We start from the raw sequence: 27815 nt of genomic DNA, 5'->3' as shown, positions 1-27815 counted from the left end.
AAAACATAGGCAGCAAAATATCAGACATCTTATGTGACAAAATTATCACTGATACAATGCCTAGGGCAAGAGAAACAAGGAAAAAAATAAACAAATGGGACTGCATCAAAATGAAAAGCTTCTACCCAGCAAAAGAAACCAATATCAAAATGAAAAGGGGAGATCTAAGGCTAAAAATTCAAGTACTTCCCGTGAAGGTAAAAATTGGACTCAAATCTCAATAGTATGTAAATGAGTGAGACCTTGTTAAGGGCAGGTGCACAGAAAGAGACGTTTTAAGGCAAAGGGTAACAGAGGAGATGAGAGTTTTCACTTGGGGACTTCTAGTTCCCTGGAGGGTCATGAACACAGGTATCAGCTCCTGGGCATTTAGTAAAAGGAAAACGGACAGAAACAGAGTGCTGTTTTGTGGACGTTTATTTCCATTCTCTGAAAGTGCTGCTGCCCTGTTCTCGTGGGTGCGTCTGGGCAGGAAGGAGCAGGTGTGAAATCCCACAGAGGTGGCAGGATCAGTCGAGATCCATCTGAGGACCCACCCAGGCCACATCCCTGGCTTGTGAACCTTCGGTTCCATGTGCCACATCACGTCTAGTCTGGTGGTGCAGCTTTTCAGACATAACTGTGAACCTCGTGCCCATCAGTGGGCGCTGCTTGTCCCCCCCATGCCTCCCTGCCAGGCCCAGGCAGCCACGAGTCTGCTCTCCGTGTCTCGGGATTTACCTACTCTGCACATTTCACTAAACGGACTCCTACAAAGTGTGGCTGAGATGACAGGCTTCTTTTACAGGGCAGCAGGTTCTCTTAGCCCACCATGCTGGGGCATCCTCTTTATTACCAAACATATCCTACCGGGTGGGCACACCGGCTTTGTTCATCCACCCACCCCTGGTGGGCTTAGGGGCAGTTTCCACATTTTGATATGATGAACATCCCTGCACATGTTTGAATGGACATAAGTTCTCATTTCCCAGGATAAGTAAGTACATGGGAGAGAAACTGCTGGCTCCTATGGTCACTGGTGGTATAAGCCCCGAGGCCTCTTCCAGAGCAGCTGCCATAAAAAAAAAAAAAAGAAAAAGAAAAAGAAAAAAGGGAACCAACACTATGAGAGAACATATTTGCCAGTGATATATCTGGTAAGAGGCTAATCTTAAAAATATATACAGTACTCATACAACTCAACAAAAGGAAGGCAAACAATCCAATTAAGAAATGGGCAGAGGTCCTAAATAGACATTTCTCCAAAGAGGACATACAAATGGCCAAGAGACATATGAAGAAATGCTGAGTGTCACTAATCATCAGAGAGATGCAAATTAAAACGAGGTACAACCTCACACCTGCCAGAATGGCTACCATCAATAAATCAACAAACAACAAGGATGTGGAGAAAAAGGAACCCTAGTACACTGCTGGTGGGAATGCAGACTGGTACAGCCACTATGGAAAACAGTGGGCATTTCCTCAGAAATTTTGAGAGTCGACCTATGAACCAGAAGGTCATGGTTCGATTCCTGGTCAGGGCACAAACCCAGGTTGCGGGCTTGATCCCTAGTGTGGGGTGTGCAGGAGGCAGCTGATTAATGATTCTCTCTCATCATTGATGTTTCTATCTTTCTCTCCCTTTCCTTTCCTCTCTGAAATCAATAAAAAAATTATATATAATATATATATGTATATATACATATATATACATATACACACACATATATATATAGTAACTGCCATCTGACCCAGTGATTCCACTTTTAGGAATATATACTAAGAAGCCTATAACACCAAGCAGAAAGAATATATGCACTGTGTAGAGAGCGCCTGGGAAGGCACATGGGCATTTCTTTAAATTGTCAGCTGAATCTAGTGATGTCTGGCAGAGCCGCATCCTGGAAACACCAGTTTGCCAAAAGGCAAGGGTGTTGTCAGCTGACCTTCAGCCCAGGTGCCAGGAAGTGGGTTTTATTATGTAAATCCAGCCAAGCACCAGGAATGAATAGGGACCCAGGCCCACCCTAGAATGCAAATAATCTCCTTTGTCTTGACTTTTAGTAAAACATCCTGGTATTTGGGTGTATAAAATAAACACGCTGCATCTGCTCTGGGTCCCTGTCTCTCCATCAGAGGACAGTGGTCCCACCCGGTCCCAGCTTTCCCTATCTGTGTCTGTCTCTTTCTTTCATTTTCTCAATCCCCCGTCGCCCCTACTCAGGAACCAGATCGCCTTCTATCCATGCTGGACTCGGAAAAGGGATCCCCCTCTACACACTTGTATGTTCATAGCAGCGTTATTTACAATAGCTAAGATCTGGAAACAGCCCAAGTGCTCATAAGTAGATGAGTGGAATCCTATATGCAGCTGTAAAAAAGAAGGATCCCTTATCCTTGGAGATAACATGGAGGGACCTGGAAAATATTATGCTAAGCGAAATAAGCCAATCAAAGAAAGACACGTATCATGATCTCACTTATATATGGAATCTAATGAACAAAATAAACTGACAAACAAAATAAATCCAGAGACATGTAAGCATGCAACAGACTGACGATTCTTAGAGGGAGTGGAGGTGGGCTGAAGGGATCAACCAAAAAAACTTGTATACATACATGCACAACCCATGGACACAGACAATAGGGTGGTGGAGGCCTGGGGTGGGGGACGGGGGCGGGTATAAGAGGTCAATGAGAGAAAAAGGGGGACATATGTAATACTTTCAACAATAAAGATTTTTAAAGTAAATTACAGAATACCTTCAGTTTGATACAATTTATATAGCTCAAGAGTAGTCAAAGCAATAGTAAATTATGAAGAAATCCAAGAGATTAACACAGAATTCAAGATACTACCTCTGCTGAGGGAAGAAGGATGCAATTAGTGTGATAAATACGGAAGGCTCCTCTCTTATGAAAAGTGGCTGGTAGATTCATGGATATTAACTTTAATATGCTCTATACCTCCTTGTATATCTTCTTAAATAATTTTATATTCTTGTATGTCTTCAACCTTTTTTACTATTTTAATTAAAAATAAAATAATACTTAAATATTACTTTAAAAATAAATGTGTAAAAGATGCATAATTTACTTTTTTAAAGGGGGGGAGAAGAGGGAGGGAGGGAGGGAGGGAGAGAGAGAGAGAGAGAGAGAGAGAGAGAGAGAGAGAGAGAGAAAGAGAAAGAAAGAGAGAGAGAAACATTGATGTGAGAGCAAAACACCTATTGACTGCCTCCAGCACACCCTCTACTGGTGATCAAGCTGCAATCTGGGCATGTGCCCTGATCTGACCATAAATTGAACCAGCAACCTTTTTTTTAAAAAAAAATATTTTATTGACTTTTTACAGAGGAAGGGAGATGGATAGAGTCAGAAACATCGATGAGAGAGAAACATCGACCAGCTGCCTCCTGCACACCTCCCACTGGGGATGTGCCCGCAACCAAAGTACATGCCCTTGACTGGAATCGAACCTGGGACCTTTCAGTCCACAGGCCGACGCTCTATCCACTGAGCCAAAACAGCCAGGGAAAACCAGCAACCTTTTGGTGCATAGGAGGATGACCAAACAAGTGAGCCACACAGGCTATGGCACATGATATCCTTTTAAATCATTACTAAATTCAGGCAATACTGAAAAAAAAAAAAAAACCCTGAGTACACCCTTATGAATGAAAAGAGATAGATGGCATAAAAATTAGTTTTGTAGCAGATGTAAAATATTTCCAGTAAGAGCCAGAAAATGAATATGCCACACATGGAAAACTGAATATGGACTCTAAGCCCATAGAAAAATACATACACTCTCAAAAGATTGGTATAGCAAATAACAAGACTTATGGAACAATGAATGATACTAAGGAAACAGATCATTGCTAATGGCAGTGAAGAGAGTGAACTAGAATAGAAGGTAGATAATGTAGGGGGGTAAGGGGTAGAAGCTAGTTCATCTTTCTTTCCCACTTTTTAAAATATGTTTTTATTTATTTCAGAGAGGAAGGGAGAGGGAGAGAGAGATAAAAACATCAATGATGAGAGAGAATCACTGATCAGCTGCCTTCTGCACACCCCACACTGGGGATCCAGCCTGCAACCCAGGCATGTGCCCAGACCAGAAATCAAACCATGACTTCCTGCTTCCCTGGTTGACACTCAACCACTGAGCCATGCCGGCCGGGCTAACAGTAGAATCAGTTAGCAATAATTGTCAAGAGTAGAGAATATTCTATTTAAATAAAAGCTGAATAGATTAAATGTATTCAGTTTTTCCAACAAAATGATTTCTTATTATTTGATACATCCTTAATGAGTCTCACAGCTCAGAGAGCACTGCTGGTTCACAGTTTTAAAATATGCATTTTTGTACTCTGACTTCAGCAACATATATACTAAAATTGACATGATACAGAGAAGATCAGCATGGGCCCTGTGCAAGAATAACACACAAATCCATGAAAAAATAAACAAAATTAAATTAAAATCATATGCATTCTCTGCTTTTAAGCAGTCATTAATTTTGTTATATTTTCAAATTAAATTTGATAGATACCAGCAAATTCAAACATGATTTTCCTATTTTATTTACCATGGTTGCAGATTCTATTTGTGGCTATTTTAGACAAAAAGTGAAAAGCAGTAACAAGTAATACAATAGTTTTTTGTATAGTCTATCTCTATTCAATCACATAGATTTATGATCATTCCAACAAAACAACTATATGTGCTTTGAATTAGATATTTATATGTGGAGTCTTCTTAAACAAAAGTCCTGAATAAACTTTTCAACTTGGTCTATGTAAATCATTTATAATATTTCTGTTTCTCTTTATTAACAGCCTGAAAAGACTAGATTTCTGGCTATTCAATCTCCAAATAATTTATCCAATAAAAGAAATTAGTTCAGAGGAATTACAAATTCTCTTTAAAGCTCTTATAAAATGAGATTATCGCCTCAAAAGACTGCTTAATACAGGGACCATTAGGTTACTTCCTAAATTCATTTACTTTAAAATGAATTGTAGATAGGTCACAACAAAAGAACTAGTTTTAAACTTTCACAAAATTACATGAGCACATAATCACATGAACAGAATAATTAAGTTATAATCCTTATTCACAATGATTAATATTTTAATATATCTTAATAATGCCTCTCTTGAATTGATTTTTTTGGAGAAAATAGCAGCTAGTAAAGTAAGTCCTTACTTAACATCATCCAATGGTTCTGTGACTTTAAGTGAAATGAAGTATGAAGAAACCAATTTTAACATAGGCTAATTGATATAAATAAGGATCGCATCAACATTATAAGGAAACAAAAGGATGCTATCCAGGGACTTGCTGTATTTGCAATGCTTAGTATGTATATATCAGGCAGCAACTCCTCTTCTTATAGAAAGTACAGTGTTTAATTCAAACCTCAAAACAACACTAAGAGGTACTCTATTTTTATGCTCATTTAACTTTTGAGTAACCAGAATCACAGAGGTTAATTTTGCCCAAATTGCCCAAAGTTATAGTAAGACACAGAGCTAGGATTCAAACAGTCTATGATCATTCTAAACCAGGGTTTCTCCACAACAGCACTACTAATATCTTAGGCCAGATAATTATTTGTTGAGGGGAGCTGTGCTGCACATTGCAGGATGTTGAGCAGCATCCATAAACTCTACCCACTAGATGCCAGTAGCACCCTACTCCCAGCTACAACCACCAAAATTATCTCCAGACACTGCCACATAATCCTTGGGGAGCAAAATTTCCCCCTCCCTTATTGAGAACTGTTCTAAAATGAAAAGAACTTTCACAGTACGATTTAAGTGTTTTTAATTGTTTTATGTATTCAAAAAAAATTTTTCTTCAGTACTGCTCGGAACACATTACAAAAGATTTGATGATCAAGTAAACCAAAACTTCTGAGTAAGCCCTTAGCATAATGGATAATATACTTTCTACACCCATGTTTCTCAAAGTGAAGCCTGTTAAAAGTACAGACTTCTGGATTTCATCCTCCAATAAATTTGATTAATTGGGTCTAGGGTAGATTCCAATAATACAGAAATTTAACATGTACCCCAAGTCTTTATACGCACTTAAGTTTGAGAACTACTGCTCTACATTCTTAATTCTTATGAATAGGGACCACATGTTACATCAATTTCTATGTGCAACACTGAGAAATTAAATAAATATTAAGCAATTCAAATAATGAATAACAGGAAAAAATATACCATTTTTAATAATGAATCACTACCTGATATTCCTGGAACAGTTGAAGAATGTGATATAGTCTAAATAACTCAAATATAACACCTATATATTTCCTAGACACTTCTTTCACTAGTTCTCTTTTGTCTTCTCTAATATATGGTTTTATAAAGGAACATCTCTTTTCTTCACATTTATGTTGAAAGCTTTCTTGATAGGAGTAAATCTCTAGTACTGAAGAACCTTCTTCCTTATGATGCCTCTTACCCATCGTCAGAAGGCCATCGTTGGTAAATAAAAGGTATGGCTCAGAAATAAAAATTTTTTCAGGTAAATACCCAGAAGAGGAATTACTGGATCATATAATCCTGTACACCAGGAAATTATATGCTATTAACCAAAGTTACCCCCAATACATTTAATTAAAAAAGAAAAATTGTTTTCTATAACCTCTCCACTAAGTCCCATTATACACTCTCCACATATTCCTTTATCTTCCAAAATCACAACCTTCGAAAGTAAAGGACTAAAATGTTACCTATGCCCTTCAGTTCCTTCCTTTACTATTTAATCCTTAAAAGTTATTAGTAAGAAACACATTTTCCAAGGACTATGGTACAGAAAAGTAAGAGGTTTACCAAGTGAACTACTTAGTAACTCAAAAAAAGGAATTGATTTGGAAGCAACTCCTATTGCAAATACTCCTTCCACTAACAGTTTTAAAAACATTTAAGGAAATATATCCATCCAGGTTTTAATTTGCATTGAATATATTTATTCAAAACAAAATATAGGCTACTATGGGAAAACATTAAATTTTTTTACAGGTTAAGAGCTTACTTTTTTTCTATTCATTTAAACTCTGACAATTACTACAGGCTATTAATAATAATTCTATAATAGTATAAATGTTTCTACAACCTTAAATAAGAACATTGTGAAAATAAGTATAATGCTATATATTGTCTCAAAAATATGCATGAAACATTTATACACAAAATGAACAAATTTAATAGTAAGAGGGAGGACATATGTTGGTTTTATGAAAGGGAATATCAAATGACACTAACAGCTTTGTGATGTAGAGGGGGATTATTCAGGAGAAAAATTTTCACCTTGAAATTGGATGAGATTGGAAATAAAGCATTTACTAAATAATTTATAAAGAAAATATATCTAGGGATACTTTATTTTATTTTTTAAATATATTTTATTGATTTTTTACAGAGAGGAAGAGAGAGGGACAGAGAGCCAGAAACATCGATGAGAGAGAAACATCGATCAGCTGCCTCCTGCACACCCCACACTGGGAATGTGCCAGCAACCAAGGTACATGCCCTTGACCGGAATCGAACCGGGACCCTTGAGTCCGCAGGCCGATGCTCTATCCACTGAGCAACACCAGCGAGGGCCTAGGGATACTTTAAATAGCCTCTAGGAATATTTATGTATCAGACTTTTAATATATTTATATTACCAAAAATAAGACTAATTCCATATAAGAGTTATTATAGCAACGTAAAAAGCATGTTTACAAGTAGAAGAAGTAGATTAAGTGAAAGCAAAAAATTAATGTCATATCCGTCTTTGTGGGCAGATACGTTTATGCCTATAAATACACCTATATCAATTAATTATTTCAATCTGAAAATTGTTGTTTTGTTGTTTGGTTTAAGTAATATTAAAAATCAATTTATCGCCCTAGCCGGTTTGGCTCAGCAGATATAATGTCGGCCCATCCCAAATGAGATTCCGGTCAAAGGGCACATACCTCGGTTGCAGGCTCCTGTGGAAGGCAACCAATCGATGTTTCTCTCTCTCTCTCTCTCTCTCTCTCCAATCGATGTTTCTCTTTCTCTCTCTCTCTCTCTCTCTCTCTCTCTCTCTCTCTCTCCTTCTCCCCTCCCCTCCACTCTAAAAATCAATGGAAAAATATCCTCGGGTGAGAATTAACAACAAAAAGTCAATTTATCTCTCTTGACAGATGTGTATGGAGCTCTTGAAATTTGCTAGGCTATGGGAATACAGTAGCAAACAAGACAGGCCTGGCTCTTTTCTTCATGGAACTTACAATTCTATGTTGGAAGAGGTGCTAGAGTGGGGGCTTCATGTGATCTGATCCCAGCATGACTTTATGACCTTTTCTTGACCATTTCCCCATTTTTCTTAATATTACATATCAACAAACTTCGTCCTCTCTTTAGTGGCTTCCATCCTTTTATATCTGTTCTTTGGAAAGTTTTTTCTGTACTAATCACCCCCAACATCTACCAGGTCTCCTCTAGCTAAACTCAAGTTCTTTTTTTAGGTCTCATTTTTGTTTTTTATTGATGAAGCAAACACATTTTTCTGTTACTTACATGCACAGAACACTCAATTTTTGCCTGTTGTGACAGTGGTATCCACCACTAGCAACAGAACTCTATATTCCCTTTATAGGTGTCTCTCTTTCCACTCAGCACTTGAAGTTCCTATGAATTATAATTTCTCAATAATATATTAGCTAATTATTCATTTATTCATATCTTTGTTTATTCCCTAAATCTTCATCAACCAAATACTCTATTCCAGGAATTTTGCTGGGCCTTGGAATCCGTATCATCATGGATCACAGAGTTTAGTAAAAAACACAGACTTGGACAAATAATATGAAGTATAATGAGTGATAAAGAGAAATTTAGGGAAATACACAAGCTCAAGTAAACTTGAGAAAGGCAAACATTCAATTTATTAGCAAAGACTTTCACAATCAATTTTCCCCCTTCTTGGAGTACATTACTTGGAGTACATTTTCAACTATTCAAATAAAACAAAAAGAACAATAATATTCATAATTAAAATATAATACCAACAAAGTAAGCTTAGTCGTTCTCTTCTCTTGAAACATTTTTTTAATCCTCACTGTAGGATATTTTCTCCCCATTAATTTTTAGAGGGACTGGAAGGGAGGTGGGGGGAGAGATATTGATGTGAGAGACACATCGATTGGCTGCCTCCCACACGTGCTCCAACCAGGGCCAGGGGTCAAACTGCAACTGAGGTATGTGCCCTTGACGGGAATCGAATCCGAGACCCTTTTTTGATCTGAAGGCCAAGGTTCTAACCACTGAGAAAACTGGCCAGGGCTCTCTTGAAATATTTATTTATTTATTTATGTGCCTCAGGCATGAAACAGCTTTGGCCACTGACACAGGCATCAAGCTAGGATGAACTAAGGACTGTACATCTGCTTTGCCCCTGATTGATATAAGAGCAACACCACCAATCAGGTGTCTCCTTGCCCATTGCCAGGGGGTTCTCTTGAAATATTTAAATTAGTATGGCTACACAACAATCCCACTAACATGAAGTCAATTAACATATCTAATCCTGTTAGTAATAATCAAATATGATGAAATTTTAAGGACTACAGAGATTAAGAGGGCCAAGAAAGGGCAGTGAGATGTTTAATTTTATTCTATCTGCTTGCATAATAATTTTAACTAAATTGGTAGATTAAGCCTTAACAACTACAAATTCCCCTTCTGTCACTGGATATCACTCATCACAAACAGCATATAAGAATCTATTATCATTTAAAGCTAAAATATGATCCTGCTATTAAGATTTCTTCAGAATTTCAGATGTGATAAAGCTAAGCACCACCAGTCTGAATTCCTCTGAAATGTACGACCCTTTCCCCTCAACCTGATTTGATTGTACTTGTGTTTCAGACCATCAGGGTTTGTTTAAAAATTCTTCATATTTTTAGCTTTCCTAATCGTCCACTAGTCTTTAGACACTAGTAAAATAAATTTCCTGGTTAAGCAGTAACTTTCCAACTCGATCCTTATATTATGAGTGAGACTGAACAGATCTGGAAACGTAATTGGCAGGTAATGACTGAAGTAGACAATAAGCAGAGAAGAGTGCAGATTTAATCCTTAAATGCTATCTGCTCCATTCTCAGTTCACTTATTTCCTGGACAGGGCTAAAATATACCACTATCCCCTCATTGATGTTTTATTATTGGGGGAGTGTCTCAACTTGTTTTGCAACACTTACTGAGCCTTTGGTTCTTAGTAATAAGGTATTTTGTAAGGAATTGCAGGAGTTTTGCACGTGTGACACGTTCACATTTCAGTTCTCAAGGGGATGTCAGAGAAAGTAGAAGTTTTTTCCAATAAAGCCTGCCTTGTCAAAATATGCAGGTAATTCCATTTTCTGAACAATCCTCATAAAAACACTACAAAAAGATCAATTGAGAAACATTTTACTACAGCAGAGGAACACATTCTTATTTTATTTTCTAATATAATGTCTTCTACATGCCAGGTATTTCATTTGGCACTTTATAGCCTTCATCTCATTTAATTTTCACAATATTCAAAGAAATAGGCATTTTCCCATTCTACTGATAAGGAAAACGAGACAGAGTAACTTGTTAAGTTCACTTCTGTTGCATTAATACACATGCTCTTTAAAATTTTACAAAATTTTTTGGAGAACTGAGAAAAGGGAGGCGAACTATCTGATACCCTACCATTACTATGACCATTTTTATTATGCTTCAGTATGCTTTGTGCATTCAACTCTTTTCCATATTTCATGTTATTTCTTTATTACAGATTCCCAGAAGTAGATCAAGAAACATGGACAATTTTATCAAATACCATGCTTTTTCATTGTTATCATGTTCCCCCCCCAAAAAAAGAAAAACCCCACCAGATGCAAGGACAAGCAACTTGCCTTCTACCACAGGGAGGGAATAATTCACCATAAAAATAAAACAAGTCACTGGAAAACAAACCTTCATGCCTAGCAGAGAGCATAGGCTTTGGAATCAGACCAGAGGTGAATCCCAGCTCATTCTCTAGAGCTGTGCTTCTTTGAACAAGCCCCAAACCTTCCTTTTGCTCAGCATCAGTTCCCTCATCTTTCAAAAGGGGGTTCATACAAATAAATAAATAAATAAATAAAATAAATTTAAAGGGTTAGTACTCTGCAGTGTTATTGTGAGGATTATAGATAATGCATGTAAACCATAATGCCTGACATGTAGAAGGCATTGAATAAATAATCTATACTAATAAAAGGGTGATATGCTAATTAGACCGGGAGACCTTCCAGATGTCCTTCTGGACAAAGCCATGGTGGCAGGGCAGAGGCGGTTAGGGGCGATCAGGCCAGGAGGGGAGGGCAGTTGGGGGTGATCAGGCCGGCGGGGGGGGGAGGGCAGTTGGGGGCGAGAAGGCTGGTTGGGGGGGGGGAGTTGGGGGCAATCAGGCAGGAAGGCAGGCAGGCAGGTGAGCGGTTAGGAGCCAGCGGTCCCAGATTGTGAGAGGGATCGGGCCTAAACAGGCAGTCGGACATCCCCCGAGGGGTCCCAGATTGGAGAGGGTGCAGGCTGGGCTGAGGGACCTGCCCCCTAGTACATAATAAGTCAACATTTCAGTGAAAACATTGCTACAGGTGTAGATAATCAGGTGAGTAGGGTAGCATTACATTTAACAACACACAACCATGAGAAACTTGAGTGATTTTTAATTATATTCATTTAGGGGAGCCTTTTTTGTTGTTTTTTGTTGTTAATCCTCACCCAAGGATATTTTTTCCCATTGATTTTTAGAGAGAGTGGAAGGGAAGGAGAGGGAGAGGGAGGAAGGAACAGGGAGGGGGAAACATATCTACTGAGAGAGAGAGACATATCTACTGATTGACTCCCAACCTCGTCCCTGATAGGGGCGGGGCACTGAACCCTCCCTTGACCCTTCTTTCAAGGGCTGATGCCACAAAGCCACACTGACCAGGGGGGGAGGCGTCTTTTAAAAAAAGAAAAATTGGGCAAGCTCTCCCTCCCAGGAGCATGCCCACACCTTTCTTCCCTCTTAGGTGTGCATCTCCTAAACTCAAAGGGTCCCCATGAGACTTTCTACTAGTGAAACAATGGGCAGAAGTAGCTCATCCAGGCTAACCCCCTGAACCTGTCTCCAAGGCCCCTTTTCTCTGACTTTCCAGCGAGCCAAAGCAGCCCCATCTTGACTCATTTCTTTCCTATAACATTTCTAGAGAACCAAAGCAGCCCCACCTAGTCTCTCTTCTGTCAATTCTTCTATCCTAAGCCCTTCCTTATTTCACTGTCCCCAGCTTTAATAAATGAACCCTCACCCTAGCCGGTGTGGTTCAGTTGGTTTAGAGTTGTCCCATGCACTGAGAGGGCGCAGGTTTGATTCCTAGTAGGGGCACATGCCAGGGTTTCAGGCTCAATCCGCAATAAGAGTTGTGTAGGAGTCAGCAGATCAATGTTTCTCTCTCCCTCTCCCTTCCTCTCTCTCCCAAATCGATAAAAACATATAAAAAATAAGAATAAATACATTTACTCTCAAAATAAAAAAAAATAATAATAATACTTGGATTATAAGATCATACATTACCCTCTATTAAAAGCCATATCTACTCTGGTAGATAGACCTGGGATTTTTTTAAAAATAAAAATTTCAAATATGGACAAAAAAAACCTAAGTGTTCCACTACAGAACATCTATATTTTTAAACTGTCTCTAAGTAGTATCACCATAATCTTTAAAAGCCTAAAACATCCTCAGTTAGAGTAAAGGGGTAAAATCTAAAACACATTTACCAGCCTATATTAATCCCTTGTTTACTGATGAGAAAATCCAACTTTAGGATTTGAAACCTAAACAAACCTGCAAGTGAAAGAACAGATTTGTGATTCTATGCACACAGTTAATGAATTAATTGGATGTTTACTGAGGACCTTTCTGAAAGACACTGCTAGGGAAAGAATACTAATTTCAAAGTGTCTGTATTCAAGATGCTCACAGTCTAATGGGAAAGACTGGTATATAAACAATTATAATACAATATGCTGAATTGCTCTCAATTCACGTGGAAGAACCAGGAAAAACTTAAGTTAAGGAAGAAAGTAATGTTTGAGCTAAGACTTGAAGAGTAGGAATCCTCAGGGGTGGGGTGAGAGAGAAGGGAGATTCTCCAGCAGAATTCCAGCAAGTATAGACACAAGAGAGTACAGAAGATCAAGGCAGGCAGGGAATTCAGTATGACTAACACAAGGAGAAGCTGGGACTGAGATGAGACTGGAAGAAGCAGACCAGGTACAGGCTACAGAAAACCTTTTATACTTTGCAAAATAGGTGAAAAGGTTTTCAGATTTTCATTTGCATCTCTGGCAACACTATGAAAGATGGGTTCAAAGATTCAAAGATGACCAGTCAAGATTTGTGAGAGTGATCAATAAGGGTATGAACAGTGGGCATGATGGAAAGGGAGTTAAAATCTGATTCCTTTTTAAAAAAATGTTGAGATAAAATTTACATAACATAAAATCCACCATTTAAACCATTTTAAAGTATATAATTCATTGTTTATTCCTTTTAAAAATAATTTATCTCCTACTAGGCCCTTCTGCTTCTAGTTCAGTGAGAGATTAAAGAATAAATATAACTTAACTTGTTTTTATTTTATTTTTTTAAATAACTTTTTAAAATCTTCATTTGCAGATTTAAAAAAATAAGTGGCCCTAGCTGGTTTTGCTCAGTGGATAGAGCGTGGGTCTGCAGACTGAAAGGTCCCGGGTTCAATTCCAGTCAAGGGCACATGCCTGGGTTGTGGGCTCGATCCCCAGTGGGGGGCATGCAGAAGGCAGCCAATCAATGATTCTCTTTCATCATTGATGTTTCTATCTCTCTCCCTCTCCCTTCCTCTCTGAGATCAATAAAAATATATATTTTTAAAAAGTGGTCATTATACAAATTCAGACAATAGCAGTACATAAGGTAAAAAGTGAAAGTGTTTCCCTAATGAACAATCCCAACTATCCCACAACAACCACTGCTAACAGATTGATGTGTATTCTTACAAAAGTTTCGTTATACATATATATATATATATATATATATATATATATATATATATAGCATTTTTAACATAAAAGTCATCCAGAATATAAAAGTACGTATTGCTCTCTACATCTTGTTTTACATGTAAAAGGAGCTTGGATCCCTCCTAAAAAAACACATCAATTTCTAGTTCCAGTGTATGAACCTGCTCACTTCACCATACATTTAAAAATTGTATATTTTTTTATTTTACTTTTTGCCAAGCTAATAAGCAACCGTTTTAAAGTGCCAGCTTGCCCCCCCCCCCCTTTTTTAGGGAATAGTTCAAATATTCAGAAACAAAAGATAGGATCTTTTTAAATTCAGCTCAAGTTGACAAACATCTGAGATGTTTAAATGGTATTTTAAAAGCGCATGCACAGGTATTATGTATTAGAGGAAGCCCAGAAATGTACAGGAAATAGCATAAGACTGACCAGATCTAGGATTTTAGGCCTTTTTCTGCAATTTAACTGCGTAAGCTTAGGACTCGGTTTTCCTCATCTATAAAAAATAAAACTGGGGGACTCTTTCCCCCTCCCCACGTGGGAATCTGTGCTGCGAGATTCTTTACCCTTCCCAATGTGGGAGTCTGTACTTGTTCTTCAATAAATTCCCACCTTTGCTATAAAAAAATAAAAATAAAAAATAAAACTGGAGAACATAAACTATTGCTAGTAATTGTAAAGCTCTAAGAGCATATAGCTCTAAGTCTCTAGTATTTCAACACAGTATTAAAATTCCTGTTTGGATTGCTTAATTGTGAGTAAAGAATATTGTTATCTCCTCCACTCTCTAAAATCAGTAAATCTCACAAGGAGGGATGTTAGTTTTGTTCACATGAATACCAAACTCCTAGAACAGTGCCTGGCACGCTTGATATTTGTTAAATGACTGAAAATGGTTTAATAGCTTCCACTCCCGTAAATTGCTTTGAATGATTTATTTGGACAATTTGATAAACCTGGCATAGTTTCGCTCTTCAGTTTAAGTCTTACATTCCTATTTTTCCTTTTCTTACATTTCTGAAGTGGAAATGCTATAAAATGCTCTTAAGCGTCGATAACGGGATTTACATCTACTGACAGCAGAAGACTCAGATATTCTACCCGCTGGACCTCAAGTCGAACTTCCCCCACCACCTGAGAGGGCCCATACTCAAAAAAGTACCGAAACTTGTAACTGTGTACATGCACAGGCCTAGAGAAGCCAGGCTGTCACACACCCAACCCCACTCTCAGACTTAACTTTCCCAGAACACAAGGAGTTAGTTTCTTCTCTCGCAAACCCCCCAACTCCCAAAACGGCGGAATTGGAGGCACCTAAGACAGAACCGGCGGGGAAAGGAGTCAGGAAGGAGAGAACAGGCCCTCTCAAGCCCCACTCATTGGGAAAAGCCCGTGTTGCTGAAAACAGCGTCCTCACCTCCTTCTTTCTTTGGGCAGAGGCTGAAGGAACCCCAAATACAAGCAGCAGCGCCACTGCAATGGTTGCAGAGACACACCAAAGCCACGAACGCGCTGCCATGTTTGCTCCTCTCCCTCCTGGAAGCGAAACTTTCCTCTGGCTGGGTCGGCTGGTTGGGCGTGAGAACAAGCAAACCGGCCCCTTGGCCCTCCTCATTGGCCTAGCTCAGCCTTAGCAGGCGACCTCTCACATTACGTCACGGCGCTCTACTGTGAGGCGCCCGCTAAAGACGGTTCACTTCTAATTGGTTTCCGTTAGCCAATAGCAAAAGGATAATCTGGAGGTTTTCCATTGGCCCGCTAGGATGCAGCCTCGCCCCTTTCATTTACGGAAAGAAGACGCGCTTCGTGGCTTTTCAAACACGCACGCGCAGTTGTGAGGCTTTGCGGCTTTGCAGAGTCCAAGATGGCTTAAGCTTGATAAAATGGGATTGTAGCAAAATTGGACCTAGCCGTATGATTGATAGGATCTTAGTCCCTCATTCTACCACCAAATTATTTCAAATCAAAATAATAATTTTAAAAAGAAGGAAAGTGCCCCAGTGTTAAGCTATAATCGAGAGGTCACGGTTCGATTCCATGTCTGGGCACACACCCAGGTTTGGGACTCCATACCTAGTGGGGGGCGGGCATTCAGGAGGCTGTCGATCAATGATTCTCATCATTTATGTTTCTATCTCTCTCTCCTTTCCTCTCTAAAATCTATATCTATATCTATATCTATATATATATACACACACATATATATTGGTATATACATAGATATACACATATATATAGGTATATATATATATATATATATATATATATATATATATATATATATATATATATATATTAAAAGCAGGAAAGCAAAAATATACTTAATATCACCGAGGGAGATTTTTTAAAATTTCTTTATTGATTAAGGTATCACATATTTGTCCTTGTCCCCCCATTCCCATCCCACACCCCTCCCCACACATACCCCCACCCCCCTGTTGTCCTTAACCGCTGGTTAGGCTCATATGCTTGCACACAAGTTGAGGGAGATTTTTTAAAGTAAACAAGTAAGTGCTTTTTGGATACCTTCTGTGTCCCAGGAACGTGTTGAACAGAGCAGACATCAAAGTCATTTTAAAATTTTTTGTTTATTCATTACATTTTTTAAAGAAAAAGTTCTTTTTGTTAGGACTGTAGGGCTACACAATCCTTAAGGGCCATTTGTAAGCTTCCTGCCACAGGAGAACAAAAGACCAAGAAAAACTCGCTGGACACCAAATGCCAGACCATATAAGGAAAAGAAACTGTCCTACAGGGAACTCATACAACTCAACAAAAGGAAGATAAACAACCCAATCAAAAAATGGGCAACGGACCTAAAAAGATACTTTTCGAAAGAAGACAGAAGGAAGGCCAAGAGGCATATGAAAACATGTTCAAAGTCACTAATCATCCAAGAGATGCAAATCAAAACAGCAATGAGGTACCATCTCACACCTGTCAGAATGGCTATCATCAACAAATCAACAAATGACAAGTGTTGGTGAGGATTCGGAGAAAAAGGAACCTTCATGCACTGCTGGTGGGAATGCAGACTGTGCAGCCACTGTGGAGAACAGTATGGAGTTTCCTCAAAAAACTAAAAATGGAACCCCCATTTGACCCAGTGATCCCACTTCTAGGAATATATCCCAAGAACTAGAAACACCAATTAGAAAGGATATATGCACCCCTATGTTCATAGCAGCACAATTTACAATAGCTAAGATTTGGAAACAGCCTAAGTGCCCATCAGCAGATTAGTGGATTAAAAAAGGATGGTACATCTACACAATGGAATACTATGCTGCGGTAAAAAAGAAGGAGTTCTTACCATTTGCAACAGCATGGATGGAACTGGAGAGCATTATGCTAAGTGAAATAAGCCAGGCAGAGAAAGATAAATATCACATGATCTCACTCATTTATGGAATATAAAGAACAACATAAAGTGATGAACAAAAATAGATCCAGAGGCAGAGAAACATCGATCAGACCGTTAATCCTCAGAGGGAAGGTAGGGGAGGGTGGGGGTAAGGGGGAGAGATCAACCAAAGGACTTGTATGCATGCATATAAGCCTAACCAATGGACACAGACAACAGGGGGTTGAGGGCATGAGGGGGGGCTGGGGGGGTAGTGGGGGAATAAGGACACATATGTAACACCGTAATCAATAAAGAAATTTCAAAAAAAAGAAACTGGCCCTAGCTGGTTTGGCTCAGTGGATAGAGCGTTGGCCTGCGGACTGAGGGGTCCCAGGTTCGATTTCAGTCAAGGGCACATGCCTGGGTTGCGGGCTTGATCCCCAATGGGGGGGCATGCAGGAGGCAGCCGATCAATGATTCTCTCTCATCATTGATGTTTCTATCTCTCTCTCCCTCTCCCTTCCTCTCTGAAATCAATAAAAATATATTTTAAAAAAAGAAACTGTCCTGAAGGCACCTGATTTCACATCTGCATTCCATCTACATTCCAAGCCCACCAGCTCAGCCTCCAGACCCACTGAAGGCAAGTTTCCCACCAGGGACAGTGTATAAGGAAGAAACTCCAGCTCCTGGTGTTGCCATCATCTACCCAATGTCCCCTTGGCTCAGTGCTGTGCAGTCCTTCCCTTTGGATATCCCATCTCCCATCCCCTTTCCTTAAATAAATTCAATTTTCTTTCATCACACTTATTACTTGAGGTACCAACAGGGACTTAAATTTTAGGTTTTACAGAGAAAATGCCTTTTTAAATTTATTTTGTTTGGCGGATGGGTGCAAAACTAAGGTTGTAAGGAAGCACTTCTGTCTTTTTAAAGTTATTTGTGTCATAACTTTCATTAAACATCCAATTCCCCTATCTAAAACATAATAGAAACCCTACATAGCTGAAGAAGTTTCCATTTATTTGGCCCAGATATGTTTATCATAGTGGGTTGTAAAACTGGGATGATTTTAATAGGGAATAATAATATATTCAAGAGGAAAAACACTAACACAGTAAAATCAATTGCCTGTAATTTAGATTTATTTTGATAATGTGGAACATCGTCAGACTATTCTTTTAGGCTCTGCTGGGAAACTCAGACACACAGAGGAAAATAATGTCATTATGTTGAAGAGTCAAGAAGGTATGGAAAAGAAAATAGCTGGTTCTGAAGTGAAGACATACTATCAAGCCCTAGCTGGTTTGGCTCAGTGGATAGACCATTAGCCTACAGACTGAAGGGTCCTGGGTTTGATTCTGGTCAAGAGCACATGCCCAGGTTGTGGGCTTGATCCCCAGTAGGGGGCGTGCAGGAAGCAGCCAATCAATGATTCTCTCTCACCATTGATTTTTCTATCTCGCTACATTTGTTTAAAATATAAGACGAAATAAGAAAATATATACATATCTGCCCATTTATGAGAAAGGAAACATAGAAAGGTTAAACCAGAAACTAATGATATTGGTTACCTATAGGAGTTGGAGGAAGTGAATTGGAATATTTAAGAGAGAGAATGACATTTCTTTAAAATATACCAGTTTGTATAGTTTTGATTTTTGGAATAATGTTAATATTTTTAAATAATCAAAATATAAAGCCAGATCATTTGGTTTTGTAATAAAAGTAAGTTCTGGAAATGGATGGTGGTGGTGTTTGCAACAATGTGAATATACTTAATGCCATCCCTAAAAGAAACTAAGGGGCCTTAGAGAAATGGCTGATTCCAGTGCTGAGGGAAGAAAAGTACAAGATGAGCCTCGAATATCTTGTGTCAGAAAATAAAAATTATGGAGACATCGAAAAAGACATACATACAAGCCAGATGGAAGGGAATCCTACTGATCACATCTGGCATTATTGTTCATTAAAATAAATCAGAATGGATTATAACCTATTCGATTAATAAATCCATACTGATAATGAATAAATAAAGAAGATAAATTTTATCTTTACAGTAGAACATACACCATTAAATATAGAAAGAATAATAGAAAATAACCTTTGCCCTAGCCGGTTTGGCTCAGTGGATAGAACGTTGGCCTTTGGACTCAAGGGTTCCAAGTTCGATGCCGGTCAAGGGCACATGCCCGGGTTTCTGGCTCAATCCCTGGTAGGGGGCGTGCAGGAGGCAGCCAATCAATGATTCTCATCATTGATGTTTCTATCTCTCTCTCCCTTCCTCTTTGAAATCAATAAAAACATATATAAAAAAAGAAAATAACCTTTTATGCAATTTTCAAACTAATAATCAATTTAGGCAAAAATCATCAATGGATACAAAAACTAGTGGGTGAAAGTTTGACAAAGAAAGAAAAATAAATAAAAACAAAAAAGAAAGTTTGATGAAGAACAGGATATTTACATATTTTCTATGTATTTTTCATGTTATCTTTTAATTACAAGGGAAAAAATAGTAATTTTATAATGTAGGAACTTGAAGGCCACTTCTTCAACCAAATTATTAAAGTTGGCATTACCAATATAATGTTACTTGCTTCCTATCAAGATGCCCTATGAAGACACATCTGTTATGTAGCATTCCTGCCAGAGATACATAAACTGAATCTAATTATGAGGAAACATCAAGACATACAATTTGAGGGAACTTTTACAAAATAACTGTCTTGTACTCTTCAAAAATATGACAGAGCACAGACCTGTGTGGCATCAGAAGTTCAGTTACCAATCCTTGCGCTTAGAATTACCTGATCTTTGTCTTTTAGAAGTCATTGAAGGATTCTTTACCACACTTACTTTATATGTAAAACTGCAAGAATAAAACTTATATTCCCACTTCTAGGAATATATCCTAGAAGTACACTGTGGTGTACTTGAAAGAAATTATTTAAATAAATAAAAACCAAAAATAAAGAAAGCTTAAAAAATAAAAAGTAAAAGGAGACTAAAGATACATGACAACTAAATTCAATACAAGGACCTGGATTGAATTCTGGATGGAAACATTGGAACAACTGGTAAAATTGGAATACAAGCTATACTAGTATTGTACCATTATGACAATTTCTGAATTTGATAACTGTACTGTGGTTATGTAAGAGAATATCTTATTCTTACAAAATGAACCCTGATGTATTAATGGGTAAAGGCCATGCATGCATGTTATTCTCAAATGGTTCAGAAAAAAAGCAAATACACACACACACACACACACACACACATATATTTATACAGGGTGCCCCCCAAAATGTATACACACTTTGAATAATTATTAATTCAAATGGGTTAAATCGGAAAAGAAAGAAACAGCAATTGAACTATCAGCTGTTAAATTGTGTACAGTATACATTTTTGGGACACCCTGTATATATATGTATTCATGTATAAAAATGCCGAGAGCGAACACATGTGGCAAAATATTAACAAGTTTTGTATCTTGGTAATGTGTATACAGGAATTCTTCCCCATCAATGTTCTATTATGAAAATTTCCAAACATAAAGAAAAAGTGGCTCTAGCCGGTGTGCTAAGTGGTTAGAGTCCTGGCCAGGGCACACCCAGAGGTTTCTTGTTAGATTCCGGGTCCTGGTTGCGACACATGCGGGAGGCAACCAATATGTATCTACCTCCCTCCCTCCCTCCTTCCCACTTTCTCTAAAAAGCAATGGAAAAAATATCCTCGGGTGAGAATTAACAAAGAAGAAAAAATGAAAGAATTTTACGCTGAACACCCACCAAGTTTCTATAATGAAGTTACGTTTGCTTTATCAAATATTTATCCACGAATTATGGATTCTTTTTATTGTTTTTGCAACTTTCCTCTAAATTTGAAATTGTTTCAAAAGTAAAAGTTAAATGACTTAGTATCTAGTAATAGGAGACAAAAAAAACATCAAAGTGAAGGAAGTTTGGGGAAAACTGAAAGAACTAGTGTGGAGCAAGATACAAGCTCAAGCCTAAGAAGCTGGTGCCTTTGATGACTCAGTAACATCAGTGCTTTAGCACTCCTTTACAGGGTCCTAAACCTGGCTTCAAGGTTGGGGGAGGGGTGTAACATAATTCATTTATAAAGCGTGAAACTACATTTCCCAAAAGGCCTTTATCTTTCCGTGTTTTGAAGAGGTTACAATTCTATAGGTTTTCACAGGTCTCGCGAGATTTCAGTAATTCTCATTAACGTGCCCTACTGAAAGCCATTTTGTTTTTCAGGTTTCTTCGCAAGGGTATTTGACTCAAAGTTCCAACAACCGGCAGCTGCAGTTGCTGCAGTGTAGTCTTCAGCTTCACGATGTTTCCGTTGGCCAAAAACGCGCTAAATCGTCTCCCAGGTGAGCAAAAATTGTGATCAAATCATTTCCAAAGGTCTTTTATCCATTTGTCCTCGTGGTCGCTTCTGCCCTTTCTCTCCACCTGCTTCCCGACCTTCTAATTCTAAGTGCTTAGTCTCCGAACTAATTGGGAAGATAGCCTTAGCATTAACTTAATCACCGATTGTTTCTGTTACTGGGGTTAAAGCCTAGCTCTGCTTTTTAATTATTCAATAGTAACTTATGATTTCAGGGAAGAACACGTTTGGTGGACACCTCTTGTTCCTTAAGTAATTTTGTTAATTTTAGCTTTGGGGCATATTTACCCCTCCTCCTCCCAAATAGAAGAGCCTCCTCTCCAATTCCTGTAACCAAAATGGAGGAAGCGGTAAATCTAGGTCTTCATCTGGTTTCATCACAGGGAGACAACTTAAATGGTAGCCCCGCGGTTTTTGTTATTTGTAGATCATTTCTTATGTAAAAGTTAGGAGGGTACAGGGAAAATTTGAAACCTGTATCACGTATTTAGAATGCAATAGATTGGAGAGAGGAAAGTCATTTCCATGATTGATTTGCACTGAAGGTGACCTTGTGTAAAGTGAGTAGTTTTTTTGTTATTTTCCGTTTATAGAGCTGTTGGAGGTATAACTAGGCTGTCTTCTGCACACTCAAGCAGCTTTGACAATAACCAAAAAGTAGTTGCCCGACTTTTTTCGTAATCTAAAATGCCCACCTATTATCTCTTTGACCTTGGGCAAAAAGCTGAACCTCATTTTCCTTCTTTGTAAAATAGGGGGTTAGTAAACAAAACTTACCTCATAAATTTCTTGAGGATTACATGAGATTACTAATAGGTGGTAACTAAACCATTTCTTGTCAAAGGAGAACTCTAAAGAAATCCTCTTTGGTGATTTGAATGTTGAGGTGTTGCAGAATTGTTTGATAATTTAATTTATTTGCCCTTTGAGTTGGTAGGGCCTTGTAACTCAGGAACAGGATTTGTCTTTTTTGTGGTTGTTTTTTCCAATGTGGAATTCACAAACTCACTTTTTCAGAATATATTATGAAATGTTTGTAAGTTTGCTCATACAAGTCGGATTAAAGGTGAAAAATACGTTAAGGCAGTTAAGAGAAGAAACCATTAAATCGGCAAGTAACTATCCAGAAATAACATACTGTATCATACAGAAGCAATTATATTCTAAAGTGCTAGTGAATGGTCGAGATTCCCATTTATTTAATATGCTTTCCATTAGTACATAAGTACCTTTTGAGGTTCTAAAACAATAAGGACCTACCACTTAGATTGGATAGGAATTTAACAACAGCTGGGAATATGCATTTTCCAGTCTTGGCTCTTTCCCAAGCCCTCCTAAAGTGCCTTCAGAGGCAGTTTGAAAACTCGTTCCTGAAAGAATAGTAAAAGCAAAGTTTTAATATAGTAATTCTGCTCAAAAACCTTTACCTCAACCCAAACAGTGGCCCTCCATAATCCTTTTAGTTTTATCCCCTATTGCTTGTCTATGCACCTCATTTGTCCTTTAACCAAATTAACTAGTTTTCTAGTACACTGGCCTTTTCTGTCTGCCTTGTTTTTCAGATTCCCCTTTCCCACATCTACAGAACTAAATCCTACCTGCTATTCATAGTACTTAACTAACATTCTACTTCCTTGTATTATAGTGATTTGTGTCTACATGCCCAATATCCTCCTTTAAACCTGAGGACAGGATCTGTGTCTTACACATTTTCATATACCCCATTTCCTTTAGCATGGTAATGTATTCATTAGTAATTATTTTAAAAACCAAGACTAATTTTTGGAATTTTGGGGGGCAGTTTTAAGGTCATGAACATTTAGTGTGCTTTAATTTGAAGTTCATTTTTAATTTATTTACCCTTTTATGATGTTAAGTTGTTGAGCACTGTTGAATAAACTTGAGTGAAAATTTGTCATATTCAAATTAATGAATATGAGCCAAGTTTCAGTTGTGATACAAATACTAGTTTGTAACGAATCTTATTGACATCACCTGTTCTTTGTATTTTCCCCCGACTATTTTTTAATTGAGCAATCAATTTAATTTTTTTACTATGCTTTTATTACTGACACTATTACATTTCCCCTCCCTTGCCCACCTCCGCCCAGATCCTGCCTCCCTTTCTATATGTTTGAAAGTTATGAAAACTTTCAAACATATAGAAAAGTTGGAACAATTGTATGATAAACATCCACATATGCACAACATAGATTCTACAATTAACATTTTGCTATATTTGTTTTGTCATTTATCTATTCATCTGTCAATTCATCTTATTTCTGATGCCTTTCAAAGTAAGGTACTTTTAGCTACAATATGTTTTAACATTGTATTGAACTGCATAATACTATAGAGTTAACTTCCTTGGCTTTCCTGTTTGCCAGTATCAATTACATAATTCTCTTCCTGATAATTCATAGATATGCTTCTGTATATTTTTTCTTTAAGTTCGAAGCATTCAGCAAACAATGGCAAGGCAGATCCACCAGAAAAGGACACCTGATTTCCATGACAAATATGGCAATGCTATTTTAGCTAGTGGAGCCATTTTTTGTGTTTCTACATGGACATATGTAAGTACTGTTGATTGATAATTTCTGGTTTAGATATTTTTCATTTCCATTTAGCTCATGTATTCAAAATATTTTCATATAGTAGAATACATTTCTACTTAGGAGAGACTTTAGAGATTTTCTAATGTAATCACACCCACCCAGTGCAGGAATTTCTCAATATTTAGCATTCATCCATCATCCTGTTCCTTTTTTGTATGTTTGTTAATTCTCAACCGAAGATATTTTTCCATTGATTTTTTTTTTCCCCATTGATTTTTTTAAAGAGAGTGAAAAGAAGGGGGCGAGACAGAGAGAGAGAAACATCGATGTGAGAGAGACACATCGACCGGTTGCCTCCCACAGGAACCCCAACAAGGACCAGAGATTGATCCTGCAACCGAGATATGTGCCCTTGGCCAGAATCAAACCTGGTACCCTTCAGTCCATGGGCTGACACTCTATCCACTGAACCAAACAGGCCAAGGCCATCATCTGTTCTTAACATTTCCAGTAACAAGTTGCTTACTGGATCATAAGGCAGCCCCTTCTGTGTTGTATAGCTGTTTTATTTTTTTAAAAATATTTTTATTGATTTTAAAGAAAGGGGAAGGGAGAGGGATAGAGAGAAACATCAATTACCTGCCTACCGCACACTCCCTACTGGGGATTGAGCTGGCTACCTGGGCATGTGCCCTGACTGGGAATAGAACCTATGATCTCTTCATAGATTGATGCTCAACCATTGAGCCACCCTAGCCAGGCATTGCATAGCTGTTTTAAAAGGATTGTATGTTGAGTTAAAAATCTGCCTCCTGCATATTCTGCCAATCATTGCATTGCAACACAAGGATTCTGATCTTATTTCCATGTATTAACCATTAGATATTAGAAAAATTGCTATCATGTGTCCTGGATCTTCTCTTTCAGATTAAATACCCTTAGTTCTCTCAGTCATTTTTTTGTTGTATGGTTTCTAGGGTTTTCACCATCTTGGGTCACCTTTCTTCACTGAATTAGTTTTTCTTCTAAAATTCTGCCCTCAGAACTGAGTACAATATTTATGATGGATGAGATATAAAATTAATTGCTTTCAATATTTTAATTTTTTTACATCATACATTTAACAACCTACTTACTAGTCACTGAACTTGCTGATTAAAAGTAGGAGTCTTGAAGTTATAATTAATATATAAGTTGATCTTATTTAATCTTATTGTTTGTTTGTTTGTTTTATTTTTTGCTTTTTTATTTGTTAATCTTCACCTGAGGATATTTTTCCATTGATTGTTAGAGTGGAAAGGAGGGGGAGAGACACAGGGAGAGAAACAATGTGAGAGAGAGACATTGACTGGTTGCTTTCTGCACGCGCCCCAACCAGGACCTGGGATCAAGCTGCAACCGGTACGAGCCCTTGAAAGGAATCGAACCCAGGACCCTTTAGTCTGTGGGCTGACGCTCTATCCACTGAGCCAAACTGGCTAGGGCTTACTTTTATTTATTTTTTAAATATATTTTTATTGATTTTTTTTAGAGAGAGAGAGATAGCATGGATGAGATTGGCTGCCTTCAGCACACCCCCTCCTGGAGATGGAGCCCACAACTTGGGTAATGTGCTCTGACCCGGAATGGAACTGGTGGCCTCTTGGTGCATAGGACGACACTCAACCACCTCAGCCACACCAGCCTGGCTATACAAGTTGATTTGGCTCAGTGGATAGAGCGTCAGCCTGTAGACTGAAGGGTCCTGGGTCCGATTCTGGTCAAGGGCACATGCCCGGGTTGAGGGCTCAATCCCCAGTGTGGGGCGTGCAGGAGGCAGCTGGTCAATGATTATCTCTCATCATTGATGTTTATATCTCTCTCTCCCTCTCCCTTCCTCTCTGAAATCAATAAAAATTGATTGATAAAAATTATTTGCCTTAATAAACAAAGATACTTTATTTAATAGGCCTTTTTCATTCTTGTTTTGATCTTCCCGAAATTGGATATACTATTAAAATGTGAGTGTATTTAATTAGAAGAAGAAACAGATGTTGAACAAATGTGTTATTGGGGCACTTTGGAGGTGAAGTCCTCCTTTATGAAGGGATATTATAGAAGTGGTCCTATGCAGCTAAGTGGTTACTGTATTGGCCGATGCTGATACAGAACATTTCCTTCATATCAGGAAGTTCTATTGAACAGCATTGCTCTAGAGAATTAGTATAGCAATTAGAGGAGGGCACTACATGGAGGGCACTATATCCCAATGAGTTTCTATTTGTTTTTCATTTATATAGCAGAATACCTTTGTCACTTTTAAGAAATAGTCTCTAAGGGAGAGTAGGCTCTGGTTTAAACATGTATAACTGACAGCGTTTTTTTAATTACAGACAGCAACACAAATTGGAATAGAATGGAACCTGTCCCCTGTTGGCAGAGTCACCCCAAAGGAATGGAGAGATTAGTAATCATCCCAGTTGGTGTGATAATGAATTATTTCAAAACCAACTCATAATTGATGGCAAGTGAAAGCACTGTGTGCCCATTAAAATATGGCATGATTGGAGAAATAAAGTACATTTGAAACCTTCATTGTAGGTTTGTTTGTTTCTTTTGTGAATGAAAGCAAGCTTGATCACTTTTCATTTATTTAACCTTTGTGTTAATAAAATAAAAATGCTATATAACTTCGTAAATAGCATATAACTTTTCTATATGAGGTAGTGTGAAAAGGAAAACTTGGCTATCACCTGGAAGTCAACTTTATAGTAGGCCGAAATTATAGTTCATGAATAAGTGATCACAGAATTATTTTAGGTCATCTTTGAGCTAAAATTTGATGTCCACATCTTGGTTATGCCTACTACTTTCTACCTCCTATTTATGTTTATACTAGAAGCCCGGTGCACAAAATTCATGCACGGCGGGGGGTTGTCCCTCAGCCCAGCCTGTACCCTCTCCAATCTGGGACTCCTGGAGGGATGTCCGACTGCCCGTTTAGGCCCAATCCTGGTGGGATCGGGCCTAAACGGGCAGTCGGACATCCCTCTCACAATCCAGGACTGCTGGCTCCCAACTGCTTGCCTGCCTGCCTTCCTGATTGCCCCTAACCGCTTCTGCCTGCCAGCCTGATCACCCCCTAACCACTCTGCTGCCAGCCTGGTTGATGCTTAACTGCTCCCCTGCCAGCCTGTTTGCCCCCAACTTCCCTCCTCTGCCAGCCTGGTCACCCCTAACTGCCCTCTCCTGCAGGGTTGATCACCTCCAACTGCCCTCCCTTGCAAGCCTGGTCCCTCGCAACTGCCCTCCCTTGCAGGCCGGGTGCCTCCCAACTGCCCTCTCCTGCTGGCCATCTTGTGGTGGCCATCTTGTGTCCACATGGGGGCAGGATCTTTGACCACATGGGGGCAGCTATATTGT

The 27815-nt window shown here is 38.4% G+C and overlaps 2 protein-coding genes across 2 annotated transcripts in view; one reads left to right on the top strand and one right to left on the bottom strand.

Annotated features, from left to right (window-relative positions):
- The window catches only part of MAGT1 (magnesium transporter 1), a 48610-nt gene extending 32865 nt beyond the window's left edge, over positions 1–15745 (bottom strand). The window contains exon 1 of the mRNA XM_079765354.1: positions 15520–15745. Coding sequence (XP_079621480.1) covers positions 15520–15717 — 198 coding nt within the window. The 5' untranslated portion in view covers positions 15718–15745. The remainder of the gene's footprint in view (positions 1–15519) is intronic.
- Positions 15746–21697: 5952 nt separating this feature from the next.
- Positions 21698–26983, top strand: COX7B (cytochrome c oxidase subunit 7B). Its single transcript, XM_079765571.1, has 3 exons — positions 21698–21838; positions 24307–24431; positions 26786–26983. The coding sequence occupies exons 1-3, from the start codon at positions 21799–21801 to the stop codon at positions 26858–26860; spliced, it is 240 nt and encodes a 79-aa protein (XP_079621697.1). The 5' UTR covers positions 21698–21798; the 3' UTR covers positions 26861–26983.
- The last annotated feature ends 832 nt before the right edge of the window (positions 26984–27815 follow it).

Source organism: Cnephaeus nilssonii (genome assembly GCF_951640355.1).
Source record: "Cnephaeus nilssonii genome assembly, chromosome: X".
In the NCBI taxonomy this organism is placed as follows: domain Eukaryota; kingdom Metazoa; phylum Chordata; class Mammalia; order Chiroptera; family Vespertilionidae; genus Cnephaeus; species Cnephaeus nilssonii.
Note: the sequence above shows the minus strand (reverse complement) of the source record. Positions and strands in the feature narration are given on the sequence as shown.